Genomic DNA, 18,780 nt, shown 5'->3' with positions numbered 1-18,780 from the left:
ACAACTTCATGTTGTGAAGGCTCCAGGGAGACCTTATTGTGGCCTTTCCTTACTTAAAAGGAACCTGTAAGAAAGATGGGGACAGACTTTTTAGCAGGGCCAGTTGCAATAGGACAAGGGGTGATGGTTTTAAACTAAAGGAGGGGAGATTCAGGCTGGACCTGAAGAAGAAATTTTTTAAACTGAGGGTGGTGAAACCCTGGCCCAGGTTGGCCAGAGAGGTGGTGGATGCCCCATCCCTGGAGACATCCCAGGCCAGGCTGGACGGGGCTCTGAGCAACCTGAGCTGGTGCAGATGTCCCTGCTCATGGCAGGGGTGGCACTGGATGAGCTTTGAAGGTCCCTTCCAACTCAAACTGTTCTGTGATTCTATGTTGCAGACAAAAACCTTGCACTGCAGCATAATTGCCTTCAGGAGGCCCTGGGAGACACTCTGGGCTGGGAAAAGATAAGCTGTCCCCATACTGTCCCCAAGAATGGCAATCCACTAGCACCCTTGTTCTGGCCCCAAGAACAGGGAGGGAAAGGCTGGTGACAAAGTGCACCCCGGAGGACTGCAGTATATCATCGTAAGTTATATCGCAGGTTATCAAACATGCTGATACCAGTGCTCATTTTATCACTTCTGATTATAGGTTTAGTGCTCACACAGTTTAAACATTAATGTTTGCCTATTTAAGAGATATGCCCTAGGACAGCCTGGCCACAGAGGTTGATACCATGACCGAGTTTGGAGATTTTATAAGTGCTCTGGGGGAGTTTGGGCTATATCAGAAATTGCTGGTATTGTTCCTCTCCCTCCCGCTACTTCTTAATCCTTTCCAAATGATTGGCCAAGTGTTCATGGTTGTGGATGTGCCTCATCACTGTGACACCAGCTGGATTCGTGCCATTGGCCCCAACCTGACCGAGGAAGAGCAGCTGAACCTCACCCTGCCCCGGGACGCGGACGGGGCGTACGAGCAGTGCTCCATGTACTCACCGGTGGACTGGGACCTTGGCTCCATCGTGGCCTATGGGCTGAACGACACGGAGAAGTGCAGCAGTGGCTGGGTGTACCCCCCAGCACAGCCGCCGTCCCTGCTGACCGAGGTCTGTAATCGCCTTTGATGTGCTGGGGAGGTGGACAGGAAGGGATGGGTGGATCCTGTTCTGTAGGCTGGTTAAGCCAACACCAGCTGTGGTGTCATCAGGCTGAGATTTACACCAGGAGCTGAGGGATCTTGGCTCCCTCACACAGATCACAGTGGTAATCCTTGGGAGGCTGTGTGCAAGAAGACCATGATGTAGACGCCTGGGGGTGGCCACAGGCAGAGACGGTGAGAGTATGAGTCCAGAACATGCTCTGCCCACCATCCTTCCCCCTTCCAGCATCCAGGTCCTTGAACCCATGATGCATATTGCCTGGAGGGACATTTTGCATCTCCCTGCCACCGTTTCCCTTATTCTTCAGCCTTGTTCTCCTCACATTACCTTCCTTGTAAAAGACTTTCCAAGGACTTGTCATTGACATTTCTGGGGCCTCCAGAGACCTTCAAGGCTGCAACAAGGCATTCCATGGGCCATGCAGCTGAGCAAAGGCCCTGTCTGCCAATATCCCCAACTTCTCCCCCTCTGACCCTCTGCTGCTCTCTCACTTTTCCTCATTCCTCCCTCCCTCTTTCCTCACTCCCAGCTCCAGCACTTTCTCACAGGTACCTTCAATTGAGCTGAAACCAGAGGAGTTCAGCCCCTGGCATTTGCAAAGGCTCTTTGGAGTTTCTGGAGCACTGTGCCCATTTCACAGAGAGCTTCTCTGGTGGTTCCTCAGCAGCTGGTGCATCCCTTCCCTTCCCACTCCTGCACCAGTCCTCCTTTACCACTCTCCTGCCCTCCTCCTCCTCCTTCCATTTCATCCTGCCTTTGCAGCTGGAGAGGTACACTGCTGGGACTTGTATTTCAAGGTCCCACTTCAAGTAAAACTTGCCAACCACAAGGCTCCTTCAGGGATGTCTGCACTGGAAGGAAGTCCTGCAGGTCCCAGAGCTTGAGAGATGTGCACCAGGACGAAGAGGCAGGCTGAGCATCTCGTACGCCTGTCCCACCTCTGACTCGTGTCCTATGTGCTCACCATGGAGGCTCATGTCCTTGGTGGGGGGAGCTCCGCTCCCAGGGCCTGGAGTGAGATCTTGGGCACCTTACTCCTGTGCCCACCCTGGACCAGAAGGGCTGCCCACCTCTGGAAGGAGATGGGGTCTGTCAAGAGCCAAAGCAGCTGTGTTTCCTTCCTTCAGTTTGACTTGGTGTGTGACAGGAAGGACCTGAACGACATCTCCCAGTCTGTCTACATGGTGGGACTTCTCCTAGGAGCCTTGATCTTTGGGCCACTAAGTGACAGGTGAGGAGACACAGCCAGCCTCCCAGAGCTATTGCCCGTCACCTAGGGACAGCCCCGTTGAGAGTTCACGAGAGTCCATGCTCTGAGCACAAAATACTCCTTCGCAGAATTTGATCCCTTTACCTGAGCAAAGGCATCAGGGTCCACCTGAGATATCTGTAGATGTCTGAGAGTTAAAGAGAGAGGAAGGCAGACACAGCCTTATGGAGAGGTCCTGCAGGAATCACAGGTCCAGCCCCAAATGGTGTCTCAGCTACCCAAGGGTGTCTCCAGGAATCTCAGAAACCTCCATTTGGGTACAGACTTGGACTCACCTTCAGCTGTGTTAACCAGACTGTGTGACCTCCTTCCGATGGCCATGCTGAGCTCACGGTGACCCAAACCAAAGACCTCAGCTCCCTGGAGGACACAGCCACACAGGAGACATGGAAGGGAGAAGAGCTCAGCATGTGAACCTGGTGCCACACAGGCGAGCCAGCACCACAGCCCGTTTCAGTCTGATCCTCACTGCTCTCAAGAGAGGAGACATGGGGGCCCTTCAAGGGCTGGTTCCTTTAGTAGCATCTCCTTCTGCCTTTGCTAGCACCACAACTGGTCAAAAGTGAAGATGGTGCTTTTTCTGACAGTTAATTCCCAGAGTGTTTAGAGGAGTTTTGTTCATATGGATGTCAAATCTCCTCTGATGTTAATGGTTCCCAAACAATGCGTATTCCACTGGGTTCTTCCTCATCTCCATGAGGTCTTTTGAAATACCAACTGTGTCTTCCCTCTTCCTCCACAGGATAGGCCGTCGGCCAGTGTTTTTGATCTCCATCCTCCTCCAGGGCTTGTTTGGTGTAGCAATTGCCTTTGTGCCCCATTTCTGTGTGTACATGGCCTTCAGATGCGTTGTGGGCGCTTCGGTGTCAGGTCTTCTGATTACTGACTTGGCCTTAGGTGAGTAGAATGCCCTTGCCCTGAGGTAGAAAGATGTCCCAGCACAAGGAGCAACAACAAAAGCGACCTGACAGTCCTGTATGCTTTGAAAAGGATGACCCTGAATCTTTGCTCTTCCTTTCAGCTACAGAATGGGTCGGTGTCTCCTCCCGGCCAATGGCAGTGCTTATTTCTCACTGCTTTGTTGCCTTTGGACAGATGATTTTGGCTGGCTTGAGTTACGGTATTCGCAACTGGAGGCTGCTGGAGATTGCAGGATCTGCTCCAACGTTTGCCCTTTTCTTCTACATCTGGTAAGTGGGACCTGGGCAGAGATCCTTGCAGACAGGACAGCAGCAAGGGTGATGGGTGGCAGTGAGGAGGCAGCAGCTCAGGAGCAGGATGGGTCTTTCCCATTAGAGAGCAGATGCTGGAGGGGCTTCTGCAGAGCCCACCGCATCTCCCTGGAGCACTGGACCTCTGAGAGCAGCAGCTGCTTTGCTTCAGGTCTCCAAATGTGGCCTTTGGGGCCCAAATGTAGGCCTGGAAAACCTGACCTGAGGAGGTATTTAGACTCCCTCCATCACGTGGAAAGCACATTTCTTGCTGGATGTGGTCACAGGGAGCTGGGCTGTGGGGAAATTCAACTGATCACAGCAGCATCCCCTGATTTCGCCTCCTGGGCAGGGTGCTCCCAGAATCAGCTCGGTGGCTGGTGACACAAGGCAGAATAGAAGAAGCCAAGAAGGTCCTTAAGAAGGCAGCATCCATCAACAAGCGCACCATCCCGCCAGGACTCCTTGAGCAGGTACCTGTCGTGGCTTGGGGACCTGCCAGTTGTCTTCAGAGACCTTGCTCTGTGCTGGGGTTTGTAGCAGCCACTGGAGCTGAGGTCATCTGAGAAACAGCTTTCCATGCTGGCTGGGGATGATTTGGGGATGGACTGTGGGTGGGTGGCTCTGGTTTTGGCTGCGTTGTACAGACACAAAGCCATGGAGGAGGCACAGCTTCTGCTGAGGCTCAGCCTGGAGCTTTCTGGAGTCCACCTTGAGACATGGAAAGGATCCAAGTGTTTCCCTTGGCTTTCTCTCTGTAGGAGTGTTGAAGATGAGCATGAGCTCTCGGTTTAGTCTGTGAATGCCCAAAGAACATGCCCACCCCAAAGGCCCTGCTACTCCTCCAAGTTTCTGCCTTGGGCAAGCAGAGCACAGGTGGAGGATTCCTTTGTCTGCTTTAACTCTTCGTCTTTCTGCATTTTGAAGCTGAAACCTGAGACACAGACCAAGTCTGGAAGTATTCTGGATCTCTTTCAGAAGAAGCATCTCCTGAAGGTGACTTTAATCATGTCGTGTGCCTGGTAAGACACAGCGTGGTCCCCTCTTTCTGAACTTCTAGGTATAGAAAAGAAGGCATTGAGGGTTGACAAGGACTGTAAATTCATATGATTTTGGGGGTCATCTTTGTGTATTCATCTGCCAACTTTCTGTGTTCCCATACTGGACCAGATCTGCTTTGTCTGGTCATGGGGAGAAGCTGATTATTCAAGATGTTGTGGGCTTTGTGAGAAAAAATGGAGTAATCCCAGCTTTTGGTAAACTCTGTTCTTTGGAGTGGTTTTGTGCCCCCATAGAAGTTCTGGGTGCAATCTAAATGTTGCTGAGCATATGAGGATCCATAGTGCTTTATCTCATGTAACTACGCCCCACAGAGTTGTCACAGGTGGTAGCTAGAAGCAAGTCAGAGATTGGTCTAAACACTAATTTTTGATGATAAACCCCTGGAAAATGCATCTGGTCACAGGTTCTATTCTACTTTACTTGAATTTCAGGTTTGCAGACAGCCTTGTCTACTATGGGCTGAGCCTTAATGTGACACATTTTGGCCTGGACATCTACCTGACGCAGCTTGCCTTTGGGGCAGTGGAGTTACCAGCTCGATTCGGCTGCATTTTCTTGTTGCAGTGGTTTGGGAGGAAGAAAAGCCAGGCGGTTCTTCTGCTGCTGTCTGGCACCATGTGCCTCATCATCACTGTCATCCCTGAAGGTGAACAACCTCTTCCCAACACAAGAGTACAACTGGGTAGAGCCCCAGCCAGCTCTTTCCTGGTTCAGACCCACCATCTCAGCCTGGCTGGCCACAGACCCACACTCGCTCCCAGGGGTTGAGCTGCCCCAAGTGCTGCTGCACTCCCAACATGCTGGATTCCTCTCTCCGTTAAGTTCACCTCCTTCAGGACTGTGCCTGGTCCTTCCACAGCTCCTGGCCCTTTGCAGGCTGTGCCCATTACACACCACCATCTCTACCAGTTACATACCACCACCATCAGCACCCTTCAACACGCACATCACCTCCACCTACTACGCACCATGACCTCCTCTCACTAAGGTGTAGCAGAAGAGGTGTTTTAAAAGCCACCATGTCTCCCTTCTTTAGAGGAATAGGAAAAGCAAATGTCACCCCCTTATCTATTCCTACCTACACATTGCAATCCACACCCTCACCCCTGCTGCTGTGCTAGTGCTGCAAATAAGGCTGAAGGACAAAGGGGAGCTGCATGATGCTTTCGAGCTCATGGATGTGATGTTTCCAGCCAAGCACTCTCCAAAGATCAGCAGTGGCTTACTCACTCCAGTTGCAGATTTAGGAAATGCTCAAGGCCTCAGGAAAAATCTGGGTTCTACCTGCCAGTTGTCCAGAAAATACTATCCAGGAAAGTGGGCTCTAAGAGTGATTTTCAATGGGTTAGGTGGTAGAGTTGCTTGGTAAGTCCATTAGAAAGGGGTGTCTCAAAAAAAATCCCACTGCACAAATCTTTGGTATAACTGAACCTTCTCCATGGAGGTCACAGCAGAAATCCCTCCTCCTCTCCTTAGACCAGCCTGTGGTGACCACCGTCTTGGCCATCATTGGCAAGTTTACAGCCACAGCGTCGTTCTCCACCTCCTACGTCTACGCCGCAGAGCTCTTCCCCACAGTCGTCAGGTGAGGTCTCCCCAAACTTCGATGCTTCCCTCCTCCATGGCTGGTGGCAGTGGTGGGGCAAAAGCCCAGTTGTCCCCATGGCCACACTCATTCCCGTGGTGGCCCAGGGGATGCTGAGCCCTTCCTGTGCCTCCCACCGCCCCTCGCTCCCCCAGGCAGACCGGCGTGGGGCTGTGCTCGATGTTGGCACGGGTGGCAGGGATCGTGGCCCCACTGATCCGCCTCCTAAGCCAGTACCACCGGGCCATCCCCATGGCCATCTACGGGACTGCCCCCGTGGTGGGGGGGCTGCTCTGCGTCCTGCTGCCCGAGACCCGCGGTACTGACCTGGTGGATGACACGGGGACTGCCACCCCAAAGCCGAGGTAGGTACCTGGAGCTCTGAATTTAAGGAAAAAAAAGGTCCAAAAATGAAAATTTAAGGTGAAGAGAAATATGTCAGACAACAGGATGGAAATACTACCATCTCTTCCTCTTTCCCTTTTGTGTTCAGCAGCAGGACACTGGAAATTCTGTCGAAGAGAGACACTGCAGAGGATGGAATAGACTTAGAGAAGGACTTCTACAGAACATCAGAGAGCAAATGAGGGATGGACAGGCACATACCGAGGTCTAGTCTCATTCAGCCTTTCTTAAAACAGACCACTGAGGCATTGCAGGTTGGAAACTGGTCTTTCGGATGATCAGCAAAACACTTGTGGGCCGAGGGAGAGGAGATCTGTGTCATTGTGTTGGCAAAAGACACACTTGGAACCGTTCACGAAACCCAGTCTGTGATGCCCGGCTGTGCGAGTCCTCCTGACGTGTTTCCCAGTCCCTTTGCAAACTGGTACCCGTGGAACTACCCCTGTCGTGTTTTACAGCAATAAAGAGTCGCCAGTAGAGTGGTAGTACTGGGCAAGCGGGCGCCGGGCTGTGTCCCTCCTGCACTAATCGCTTGGGCCATCAGCCTTCTCATCAGTCCGAGCCTCGACGTTTGATCAGGATGTCACTGAAACCCCATCACACACACGTATTTAGCTTTTATTTCTATTATGTGGTGTTGAATTTGGGTTTCTACATGAAAAATATAAATTATACTCTGGGTTTGATAAGAGACATTTGTAATGCAATATGTGAATAATAAAGGGTGTTGATTATTTTTTTTTTCCCTACTGTTTCACAGTTGGCCTTTGTAACCGCTATTGGCTCTGGAGTGTTTTCTACACAGCAATTGTAAGCCTGTAATTTAACACACAGATGGAAACGTGTTTGGTTTCCATCAGCCACAAACAATGAAGAAATAGAGTGTCAAAGCGGAATGACTGAGTTCAATCACAACTGGGTTTTTTTCCAAGTCTTCCGATGAACAATCTATATTTATTTTCCTTGTGAGAAGCTGTGGAAGTTTCCTGAATTGTGCCATGTATGCTGCAATTCAACAAGCAGCATGGTCAGCCTTTAGCAGTGACCTTGGTTGGCTGCTGCCAGCTCATGCAAAAGACAGGGGGTCCTCCTCTCCTGCTCTACTTGTTTGCAAATACAGAATGTATTTGACAGCCTTTCATGAAGCCATGTCCTCAAACCACAGCATTGCTCTTGGTCGAAGGAGAAGGTTGGTCACTCTGGTTTGCAGCATCCCTTTGTTTCCAATTGCTCTGTGCTGTAGTAAACAGTGTTTTGAAGGCTGGAGTGTCTCAAGTACAAGCCGGCCATGCCTGGAGGTGATGCTCATTCTGTGCTTCAGCTTGGTGCACAAGTTCACCCCAAACTGCAAAATGTCACATGGGAACTGGCCATGGCTGGAGGTGGGGCAGGGCATTTGCAGGATCTGAGCTTTGGCACTGACTCATTGCACAGAGTCATGGTGGCAGCATTAATGCTTCTTCCAAATCACCATCCCTGAAGGTGTTGAATCACCATCCCTGAAGGTGTTTAAAAGATGCACAGCAGATGTTCTCAGGGACATGGTTTAGTGCCAGTGTTAGGTTAACAGTTCAACTCAATGATCTTGAGGGTCTCTTCCAACTAAAATGATTCTATGATTCTGTGATTGTCATCACCTCCTCAAATATTCCTTGCTGGAACCCTTTCTGTAGGTTTTGCTCTGGTCATGGGCCTGGGGCCTTCCCAACATTGGGTCAGGAGGAAGGAGAGGACAATGTCCTCTAGTCAGAGGGCAAGGTCTGGGATCCTGACACCTCTGTCCCACAGCCAGGAGTCAGGGTTGCAGACCAGTTTGTTGGTGTCACTGACACTGGGGATGCAGTGATTGCCCCAGTGGTCCCTGTGGGGCTCCTCTGGCAACAGGAGATTCTTTGCCCCACATCTCCTCACCTCACTTTGGGGCACAGAGCCAGGTCAGGCTCTGCTGCCCCTCCATGCCTTAGACACCTCTGGCTGTCTGACTGTTCTCCTTGGCGGTAGGGAGGTCCAAGTGCATGAACCTGGGTCTCCTCCAAGGGGGTAACAGAGGCTGAGAGGTTCTGACCTGAACACAAACAGGTGTAAATGAGGGTATAAGCAGAGCAGCAGGACCTTGCTCCTGTGTCTGACGTAGGAGGGCCTGAAGAAAGCTTGGACATTATCCAATGTGTCTTAGCAAACCCTTCACAGTGTCCCTGGCATTTGCTCACTACTGCCACCTTCAGCACCTTCCCACAATTGGCCTTCAAGCCATGGCTTGGTAAGCCACTCTGCCAAGGTCTTGAATCTGCTCTTCCCAGCTAAACCTTGCTACCTCATCCTGTCCTCACCTTCTCTTTAGCCTTTTGGCTCCATCCCCTTGGCTATGGGATCATTCTCTTTCCTCTAGTTATTCCTTCAGGTCACCTGATGCACGTTTTATTGTTTGCTCATAGTGTTATCATGATGAGAATCCAGAACATCCCATTGTACACATGCAAAAGCGTGTTTGCATTCTCACATGCTGTTCCACCACACTTAGATTGACTCTGTACTGTGAGCTTTATTTATGACAGTGTAAGACCATATGTAGACCAGGTAGCAGAGACATTAAGGCAGCAAAACCATCAGACATCCTCCTATTTCTGCTGAGCTGGCAAAACATCATGAGTCACACAGAATCATACAGAATCACAGAGTGGTTGGGGTGGGAAGGGACCTCTGGAGATCATCCAGTCCAACCCACCTGCTAACGCAGGGTCACCAGAGCAGATCACACAGGAATGTGTCCAGGTGGGTTTGAATGTCTCCAGAGAAGGAGACTCCACACCCTCTCTGGGCAGCCTGTTCCAGGGCTCTGGCACCTCAAAGGAAAGAAGTTTCTGCTCATATTCAGCTGGAAACTCCTGTGTTTCAGCCTGTGCCCGTTGCCCCTCATCCTGTCGTTGGGCACCACTGAAAGAAGTCTGGTCCATCCTCTTGACACTCACCCTTGAGATATTTATCAGCATAAACAAGGTCCCTTCTGAGCCTTCTCAGAAAACTATTTGGGTGTTCTTCACCCAAAAAGACCATCCCAGAGTCCTCAAGCTAACCAGGTGCAATGGTCTAGAGAAGAGTAGATGAAATGGATCTTTAGCCTACTAGAGGCACAAATGAGATGGAAGCAGAAGCACATCAGATGTGCTTGGATACCTTTATTTATAAAATGAGCTCGAACCAGGAGTCTCAGACAGGATTCCCAAAAGGAGCTGTGGTTCACACAGTAACTGTGCATTTTGCACCAAGCTCTTCCCTCAGCCTTTACCCTCAACACCTCGTTTTCCATAGAAGCCCGAATGAGGCAGCCACCAGCCTTTGTAAAGGAAGGGGTGACCTTGGGCAAAGGACTGAGTCCCCTACACTCAGGGCCACTGAACAGGAGCACCACAGCAAATCCTTTGAAAAGCAATGCCAGAGAGACGATGTCACCACAGGCAGCCCCTTCTGGTGGGGCATTGTCTCATGTCACGGATTTTATCCAAAACTCTATCTTCCTCACGCTGCACATCCATGGGATACTTTGATTCACGAAAAACATGCAGGTATGACAAGAGGGAGAAGAAATAAAGTCTATTTTAAAAGCTTCTCGACACAATCAGAAAACAGCCTTCGAGCTGTATACAGACAAAGCTGGAACACCAGCATTGTGTGACTTTTGGGTTTCATCTGTACCAAGCCAGTGGCAAAAGAAAGTCATCTTGAGGGATAGGAGATAAAAGGAGGGGAAGCACAGGAAAAACACATGTTTTTTTCTTCATAATATAAGACAAAAGTGGTCCTAAACCATTTAAAGACAGAAATGGGTACAGCAAGAAGTAATAGACTAAAACAGAGCAGAATAGACATGAATAGTTCCCAGAAAGACTTGTGCTTTCTTCTAAGAGACCAACTGCCACAATATCTCTCAGTTTCCTGGAAGAAGTTAATGTGGTCCTACACCTCAGCCCAACAGCACAATTTTCCATGCACAAAACACCATGACATGCTTTCATCCAAGGCCACAAGCACTAAAGTGAAAAATTCTGCTGCCTGTTAGACATCTTTGCTCACTGTATCTTGCCGTAGCAATGTATCACATTTTTTTTTCTCAGCCGAGTGTCTCAAATTTACAAAAAAAAAAAAAGAAAGAAAGAAAAAAAAAGAAAAATTTAAAAGAGTGTTTTTAAGAGAGGGTGAGCAGACCATGCTAGACAGTCAAGAGAAATCACTCCTTCTCGCAAGTGTGAGATTGCTTTCAGTGCTGCATCTGCTCTGGTTTTAATGAGCTCAGCCCTCCTTTGCAAGTCTATTCAATGCTCTAGCAGGTGTCTCACTTGCACAAAGTTTACAGTCTCACATTCCTGGAGAGGGGACAGAAAAGAGGAAGAGAAAATGTTGCATCCATCCTGGTTTCTGCTTTCTTTCTTTGTTTCCTTAAACGAAAAGCATCAGATTTTCTCCATCAAGAGTGCTCTTTAACACCAGAGACAGCATGCAGTGCCTGAGGACAAGCTGTAGAGGGAGATACAGGAAGGCAAAAAAGGAAAAGGAAAGGCAAGAATTGGCAGTCACCACTTGAGAGGTGGTGGTGTCCTGCAAATGGAGACCCTGCCTGTCCTCAGTGCCGGCACAGCACTTGGTTGTCTTTAGCTACAGTCGCTTGCAGGTCCAGCTAGAAGTAAGTGGTCTTCGTGTACTCATTGTCTTGACCACCGCCTTTTCCTTTCCCGTGTCCATTTCCTGAGCTGCTGTTGGCATTTTCGTGGACCTAATGAAAGGGAAAAGAGTCAAAAAGCAAAGAAAGACCCATTATGAGCCGATGGCAGCCTTCTCTGAGACACGCAGCCTTCAGCAACCTGGCTTCCCATTCACCACCCTCTCTCTGGGCCCCCATGGACACTCTTATCCCAACAAAAGTATCACGGTGCAATTCAACCCCATCCCATGGGTAACAGGGTGCTGGGAGCTATATGAGACCAAAAGCCAAGAGGACACAGCTAAGAGGCACCGGACCTTCTCTGGGGAGGGCAGGAAAGCGAAACACCAGCCACTCCTGGAGTCCTTCCATTCCATGGACATGAATGATGCAATGACCACCATGGGTCTGAGATACCCCTTTGGGCAGCGTTATGGGGCCTCCTCCCCTCCTCCTGCTGTGGGGCAGCCCTCCCTCCCTCCCTCTCGTTGCTGTAAGCCCTTGAAGATGCTCCCAGTCCATGCGGTGCCGATGGCCTCCCATAGCACTGGCACCCCGTGCCCCTGCACAAGAGGGTCTGGTGGTGCCCATGGCCAGGAGGGAGCACCGGCACAATCGAGTACCTACCTCAGCTTTGGGGTGGCTGCCCCCCGTGTCATCTACCAGATCCATGCCGCGGGTCTCGGGCAGCAGGACGCAGAGCAGCCCCCCCACCACGGGGGCAGTCCCGTAGATGGCCATGGGGATGGCCCGGTGGTACTGGCTTAGGAGGCGGATCAGTGGGGCCACGATCCCTGCCACCCGTGCCGACATCGAGCACAGCCCCACGCCGGTCTGCCTGGGGGAGCGAGGGGCGGTGGGAGGCACAGGAAGGGCTCAGCATCCCCTGGGCCACCATGGGAATGAGTGTGGCCATGGGGACAACTGGGCTTTTGCCCCACCACTGCCACCAGCCATGGAGGAGGGAAGCATCGAAGTTTGGGGAGACCTCACCTGACGACTGTGGGGAAGAGCTCTGCGGTGTAGACGTAGGAGGTGGAGAAGGAGGCTGAGGCTGCAAACTTGCCAATGGTGGCCAAGACAGTGGTCACCATGGGCTGGTCTGAGGGCAGGAGGAGAGAACACCATTGTGGGACAAGGGTCCAGCACCACTCAGGGATGGTGGCTGGAAAAGCATAATGACAATCATGTTGCCCACAGGGAGCCATCACCTCTGAACAGTGCCTGAACATGGACTGAGGAGCAGCTCTGGCCCTGGGGCCACCCTCAACATACTTTGATTCGATCATCTCACCATCCCACGAATTCATTTTCCCAGAGGACAACTCTGCTAATGGGTGGCCCACCAGATGCAGCTCTACCCTCCCCTACTGCAACTGGCAAGGAAATGTTTGCTGATGGGAATGGGCCTTGGGGAGTTGACCAAGTCCCTTGTGACCATGGCACTACGGCCAGCTCAAGCCCTGAGAGACGTGAAATGGCTTGGTTGGGAGGACAGGACCTGCACCAGCAAGGGAAGGGTTGGGTCTCAGTGTCTCCCTGTCCCAGGGATTGTCCTCTCATGTTGGGGAGAGATTGTTCACCTTCAGGGATGCCAATGATGATCAGACACACCAGGCCACTCAGCAGCAGGAGAACAGCCTGGCTTTTCTTCCTCCCGAACCACTGCAGCAATAAGATGCAACCAAGACGGGCTGGGATTTCCACCGCTCCAAAGGCAAGCTGTGTCAGGTAGATGTCCAGACCAAAATTTGTCACATTCAGACTCAGCCCATAGTAGACAAGGCTGTTCACAAACCTGAAAGCCAGGCAGGGTGGCACTGAGCATGTCTATTGGCCATGAGCAGACACACTACTAATCTCAAACGACAACATTTTGACCCAAATACATAATTTCCAAGGGCACACGGAACCAGACCAATACCACAGGACTGCAAAAAATGAATGGCTCTAACTTTTCCCACAAACCATGTAGCATCTTGAACAGTCAGACACAGAAATAAACATCAATAACACTCAAAACGCATGAGGTGAATTTACAGTTATGACTAACCATCAATGCCTTCTTTTCTTCACCTACAAGTTCAGAATGAGGGGACCACGCTATGCCTTACCAGGCACATGACATGATTAAAGTCACCTTCAGGAGATGTTTCTTCCGAAAGAGATCCAGAATACTTCCAGATTTGGTCTGTGTCTCAGGTTTCAGCTTCAAAATGCAGAAAGACAAAGAGTTAAACCAGGCAAAGAAAACCCACGGCTCGCTCCTGTGCCATCTGCAGTCACAGAGAAGCAGAACAGGCTTGAGACCCCAAAGTGCTTGGGGAGGGAGGGCAGCCCAGCTGAACGGGGCTCCTGCACCCGTGCTCTGCTTGCCCAAGGCAGTAGTTTGGAGGAGTAGCAGGGCCTTTGGGGTGGGCATGTCCTTTGGGCGTTTCTGCATGGAAAATCACAGGCTAAACCGAGAGCTCGTGCTCATCCTCAACACTCCTACAGAGAAAAAGCCAAGGGAAACACTTGGATCCTTTCCATGTCTCAAGGTGGACTCCAGAAAGCTCCAGGCTGAGCCTCAGCAGAAGCTGTGCCTCCTCCATGGCTTTGTGTCTGTACAACGCAGCCAAAACCAGAGCCACCCACCCACAGTCCATCCCCAAATCATCCCCAGCCAGCATGGAAAGCTGTTTCTCAGATGACCTCAGCTCCAGTGGCTGCTACAAACCCCAGCACAGAGCAAGGTCTCTGAAGACAACTGGCAGGTCCCCAAGCCACGACAGGTACCTGCTCAAGGAGTCCTGGCGGGATGGTGCGCTTGTTGATGGATGCTGCCTTCTTAAGGACCTTCTTGGCTTCTTCTATTCTGCCTTGTGTCACCAGCCACCGAGCTGATTCTGGGAGCACCCTGCCCAGGAGGCGAAATCAGGGGATGCTGCTGTGATCAGTTGAATTTCCCCACAGCCCAGCTCCCTGTGACCACATCCAGCAAGAAATGTGCTTTCCACGTGATGGAGGGAGTCTAAATACCTCCTCAGGTCAGGTTTTCCTGGCATACATTTGGGCCCCAAAGGCCACATTTGGAGACCTGAAGCAAAGCAGCTGCTGCTCTCAGAGGTCCAGTGCTCCAGGGAGATGCGGTGGGCTCTGCAGAAGCCCCTCCAGTATCTGCTCTCTAATGGGAAAGACCCATCCTGCTCCTGAACTGCTGCCTCCTCACTGCCACCCATCACCCTTGCTGCTGTCCTGTCTGCAAGGATCTCTGCCCAGGTCCCACTTACCAGATGTAGAAGAAAAGGGCAAACGTTGGAGCAGATCCTGCAATCTCCAGCAGCCTCCAGTTGCGAATACCGTAACTCAAGCCAGCCAAAATCATCTGTCCGATGGCAAAACAGCAGTGAGACATAAGCACTGCCATTGGCCGGGAGGAGGCACCGATCCATTCTGTAGCTGAAAACAAGAGCAAAGATTCAGAGTCATCCATGCAAGTGATTTCCATGGATGCTAACAGGGAGTTTGCCCTGGAGAAAAGCTCTCCTGGAGGTGAGGAGAGGGGACTGACAGTCATATTTTTGGCATTGGTCACACATGCAAGTCATCAGCGTTTCATGAGATGCACCATCTCTCTTTATCATGAGGGCGTTGTGGTCCTCTGCAAGAGGACATGAAGCTCCGGTATGTCAACTCTTTGCTCTCAGCATCCACAGAGCCCCTCACTGGGGCAGAGCTTGTGCCCAAATCCATCATGTCCCAGAGCCCCTGGGCTCTCTCCCCACACTGCCCTGCTGAGCCGGGTCGCTGTCCCCTTGCCCTCCTCTGAGCACCAGCATGGGAGAGATGCTGACCGTGGCTCTCACTCAGGTTTATGGAGATGCCAACATGCCAAAGGACAGTATGGAGCAAGACCTGTCCTCACCGAGGTGTTTTTCAAGTCATACAGAATGATTTTTTTTTATTTCTTTACAGACCTTTCCTACTGCATCTTGAGAGGCCACATCTGTCTGCATCAGGGCATGAGCATCCTACTCACCTAAGGACAGTATTGTCATGGTGATCCCTGACACCGAAGCCCCCACAACACATCTGAAGGCCATGTACACGTAGAAATGGGGCACAAAGGCAATTGCCACACCAAACAAGCCCTGAAGGAAGATGGAGATTAGAATGACTGGCCGGCGGCCGATCCTGAGAAGGAAGAGGGAAGACACAGTTGGCATCTGGAGAGACCTCATGGAGATGTTGAAGAGCCCAGTGGGTGACACAGTGACTGTATCACCCTCCCTTGAGGGTGATGAGGCTCACGCTGGACTCATGGTTGACATGTGAAGCACCTTGCGCACACACCGTGCCCGTCCCGCTTCCACCCCCCTGTGCAGCCGTGTCCTCACAGGACCTGAGGACTTTGCTCAAGGTCCCTGTTGCTGACGAGAAGTGACAAAACGCACACGGTGCGGCGCCCAGTCTGGGAGCAGCCTGCTGCTCCATGCATTGCCGGCTTTGCACAGACCCTGGATGGCTGGTTGTGTCTCCTCACCTGTCACTTAGTGGCCCAAAGATCAAGGCTCCTAGGAACATCCCCATCATGTAGATGGACTGGGAGATGTCATTCAGGTCCTTCCTGTCACACACCAGGTCAAACTGGAGAAAGGAAACACAGATGGTTTTGTTCACGACAGGCTACAGGTGCTTTCTGATCCCACCTCCAAGGATGTGCATCTCCACGGTGTGCACATACCACACAAGTCAGTGGTGGGACAAGCTCCCCCAAGCCCTGGAACCTGCCGGACTCCCCTCCAGGCCAGGTATCCCCAGAGAAGCCTCCTGGTTGGGAAATTTTGCTTAAAATGGGACTTGGGACAGAAGCCCCAGCACCTTGCTTCACCTACACTGCCTTCCTTCCCAAAGGAAAAAGGATGAGTACAATGCTGATTCCTGGACCGAGCAGTTTCTAGTAAAGAGATGTTCTGCAGCTGCCAGCATCCAGAGGGCATCTATACAAAGAATCACATAGGAAAGAACATGTATAGGAAATACAGAGAGGTCAGAAAACACTGAAAGAACCTTAGCATTGCTCACTGGAACACTGTTTGTGCTGCTGAAGCTCCTGCTGACTATTAGATGTGTGGCTTTGCAAGCTCTCTTCTCCTCCTCTCCTCTCGTCTCCCCTCCTCTCCTCTCGCACCTCCACGCAAAGTGAGGAGCAGTGAGGAACTCTGGCTGTTTGTGACAACGCTGACCTGGAGTCTCCACGCTGAGACTCTGAGGCAGAAATCCCACAGCCCATCACCCTGACAAGTTCCCCACCACGCCTTGGAGGAGAAATCAAGCACTGAGCCCTGACTGCTTTCCCTGGCTGGGGTGTCCAAAGCACAAAGCTGTACACAGGGAGAAGCTGGAAGGTGACCCTCGGTCTGAAGAGGGGCAAGGACAACCGAAAGTGCCCTGAGGAAAGGTGGAGAGCTGGGTCTGTTCAGCCTGGAGAAGAGAAGCTGAGAGGGGACCTTATTTATGCTGATAAATATCTCAAGGGTGAGTGTCAAGATGGGACCAGCCTCTGTTCAGTGGTGCCCAACGACAGGATGAGGGGCAACGGGCACAGACTGAAGCACAGAAGGTTCCATCTGAACATGAGGAGAAACTTCTTTCCTTTGAGGTGCCAGAGCCTGGACCAGGCTGCCCAGAGAGGTTGTGGAGTCTCCTTCTCTGGAGACATTCAAACCCACCCGGACACATTCCTGTGCGATCTGCTCTGGTGACCCTGCGTTAGCAGGTGGGTTGGACTGGATGATGTCCAGAGGTCCCTTCCCACCCCAAGCAGCCTGTGATTCTATGAAAACGTCCCACCAGGAGTGACTAATGTCTCCACCAGCTCTGCCTGTGGCCCCACTGATGTTTATATCGCAGCCTGCCTGCAGCCTCTCCAGGATCACACCAGGGGCTGGATGGTGGAGCCAAGGTCCCCAGAATACATGTGATGTAAATATCAGCCCAGCCCAGTTATCAGCCCAGCCCAGTTGCACTATGGTCGGTACTGGCTTCAACAGAACGGCAGGTCAGGGCGGCCCTTTGGGTGTCCTTTCCCGTCCACCTCCCCGGCACATCAAAGGCGATTACAGACCTCGGTCAGCAGGGACGGCGGCTGTGCTGGGGGGTACACCCAGCCACTGCTGCACTTCTCCGTGTCGTTCAGCCCATAGGCCACGATGGAGCCAAGGTCCCAGTCCACCGGTGAGTACATGGAGCACTGCTCGTACGCCCCGTCCGCGTCCCGGGGCAGGGTGAGGTTCAGCTGCTCTTCCTCGGTCAGGTTGGGGCCAATGGCACGGATCCAGCTGGTGTCGCAGTGATGTGGCACGTTTGGAACCATAAAAAGTTGGCAAAACTGGTGGAAAGCCACACTGAGGCAGGGAAGCAAGGTGAGCAGCACCAGCCATTTCTGAAACGGCCCAAACTCACCAACCGTTTTCAAAATTTCCCCGATGCCTGACATTGGCAGCTGCGTCTGGAACACGACAGTGCTGGGACAGGCTTTCCAGAGAACTGGAATTAATGTTTAAACTGGAGATAAGCTCCGCAGTCATAGCCAGCCACCACAAGTGTGTAGTCAGGATAGACAATGTCTGATGTTTTACCTGTCCTAAGCGCACCATGTAATACATTAATCATCTGTGTGCCACCCACACTCTGGCTGGAGCAGAAGGATCCCTGTGTCAGGCAACCTGGATCCCACCCGCTGCCAGGGCCAGGTGGCCCCGACATGGGAAAAGACTTTTCCAAAGCAACTGCAGGAGCTGCATTTGCTGAACCCCTGAGATAGTCTCCAGCAGTTCCACTTGGGAAAGCAAGGTTCAGAGAGGCCAAGACAGCCCAGCGTGATGCAGAGCTGGGAGAAGTCCCAGGGAATAAAAGAAGTGATGCTGATGGATGGGCAGAGCTGGAGACAATAGAGGGCGGCCGGTTGGCTGTGGTCCCAGGTGATGTGCGACTCCGTCTCCTGCATCTTTTGCAGCTTCCCTGTGCAAGCGCAAGCAAGTGACACATGGGACGTTCACCCTTGCCACCAGTTCCGGGCCACCCCGCAGGCCGGTGGGGGCTCTATGCAGGGAAGACTTGGGGAAGGCGAACAGGGACAGGAGAAATCTGACACAGGGCAATGCTGCTTGAGGCGAGTTTGGCAAAACTCAGCTCAAACGCCTTCGTGCCTTAAAACAATCATGGAGAACATCAAACCAACTCTGTTCAGCCCATCCCTAATGTAAGAACAGCATGTGCTTGGGTCCCCTTTTGGGATGTCCATGAGACAAAGACTCCAGAGGTGCCCAAAAGCAACTTGGAGGCTCCTTCTCCTGCCCACAGGTTACTAGGAAGTGCATGATGGAAACCAGACCATGACTGCCCTGTTTGGCTTGTCCAG

The 18,780-nt window shown here is 51.8% G+C and overlaps 2 protein-coding genes across 2 annotated transcripts; one reads left to right on the top strand and one right to left on the bottom strand.

Moving 5' to 3' along the window:
* Positions 1-684: 684 nt before the first annotated feature.
* Positions 685-7,359, top strand: LOC135985541 (solute carrier family 22 member 13-like). The gene is given in 10 exon segments (XM_065628973.1): positions 685-1,092; positions 2,274-2,377; positions 3,159-3,313; positions 3,438-3,606; positions 3,980-4,100; positions 4,555-4,649; positions 5,121-5,335; positions 6,166-6,274; positions 6,430-6,639; positions 6,771-7,359. Coding segments are annotated over 10 exon segments (1,677 nt in total). The 3' UTR covers positions 6,862-7,359.
* A 3,992-nt stretch (positions 7,360-11,351) lies between these two features.
* Positions 11,352-17,856, bottom strand: LOC135985808 (solute carrier family 22 member 13-like). The gene is made up of 10 exons (XM_065629435.1): positions 17,485-17,856; positions 15,901-16,004; positions 15,397-15,551; positions 14,648-14,816; positions 14,154-14,274; positions 13,490-13,584; positions 12,959-13,173; positions 12,369-12,477; positions 12,003-12,213; positions 11,352-11,447 (listed from the first exon to the last, which is right to left on the bottom strand). The coding sequence occupies exons 1-10, from the start codon at positions 17,854-17,856 to the stop codon at positions 11,352-11,354; spliced, it is 1,647 nt and encodes a 548-aa protein (XP_065485507.1).
* Between the last annotated feature and the right edge of the window lie 924 nt (positions 17,857-18,780).

The sequence above is a fragment of the Caloenas nicobarica genome, chromosome 2, assembly GCF_036013445.1.
Source record: "Caloenas nicobarica isolate bCalNic1 chromosome 2, bCalNic1.hap1, whole genome shotgun sequence".
NCBI classification, from domain to species: domain Eukaryota; kingdom Metazoa; phylum Chordata; class Aves; order Columbiformes; family Columbidae; genus Caloenas; species Caloenas nicobarica.
The sequence above is the reverse complement of the archived record's forward strand: the minus strand, read 5'-3'. Positions and strand labels throughout refer to the sequence as shown.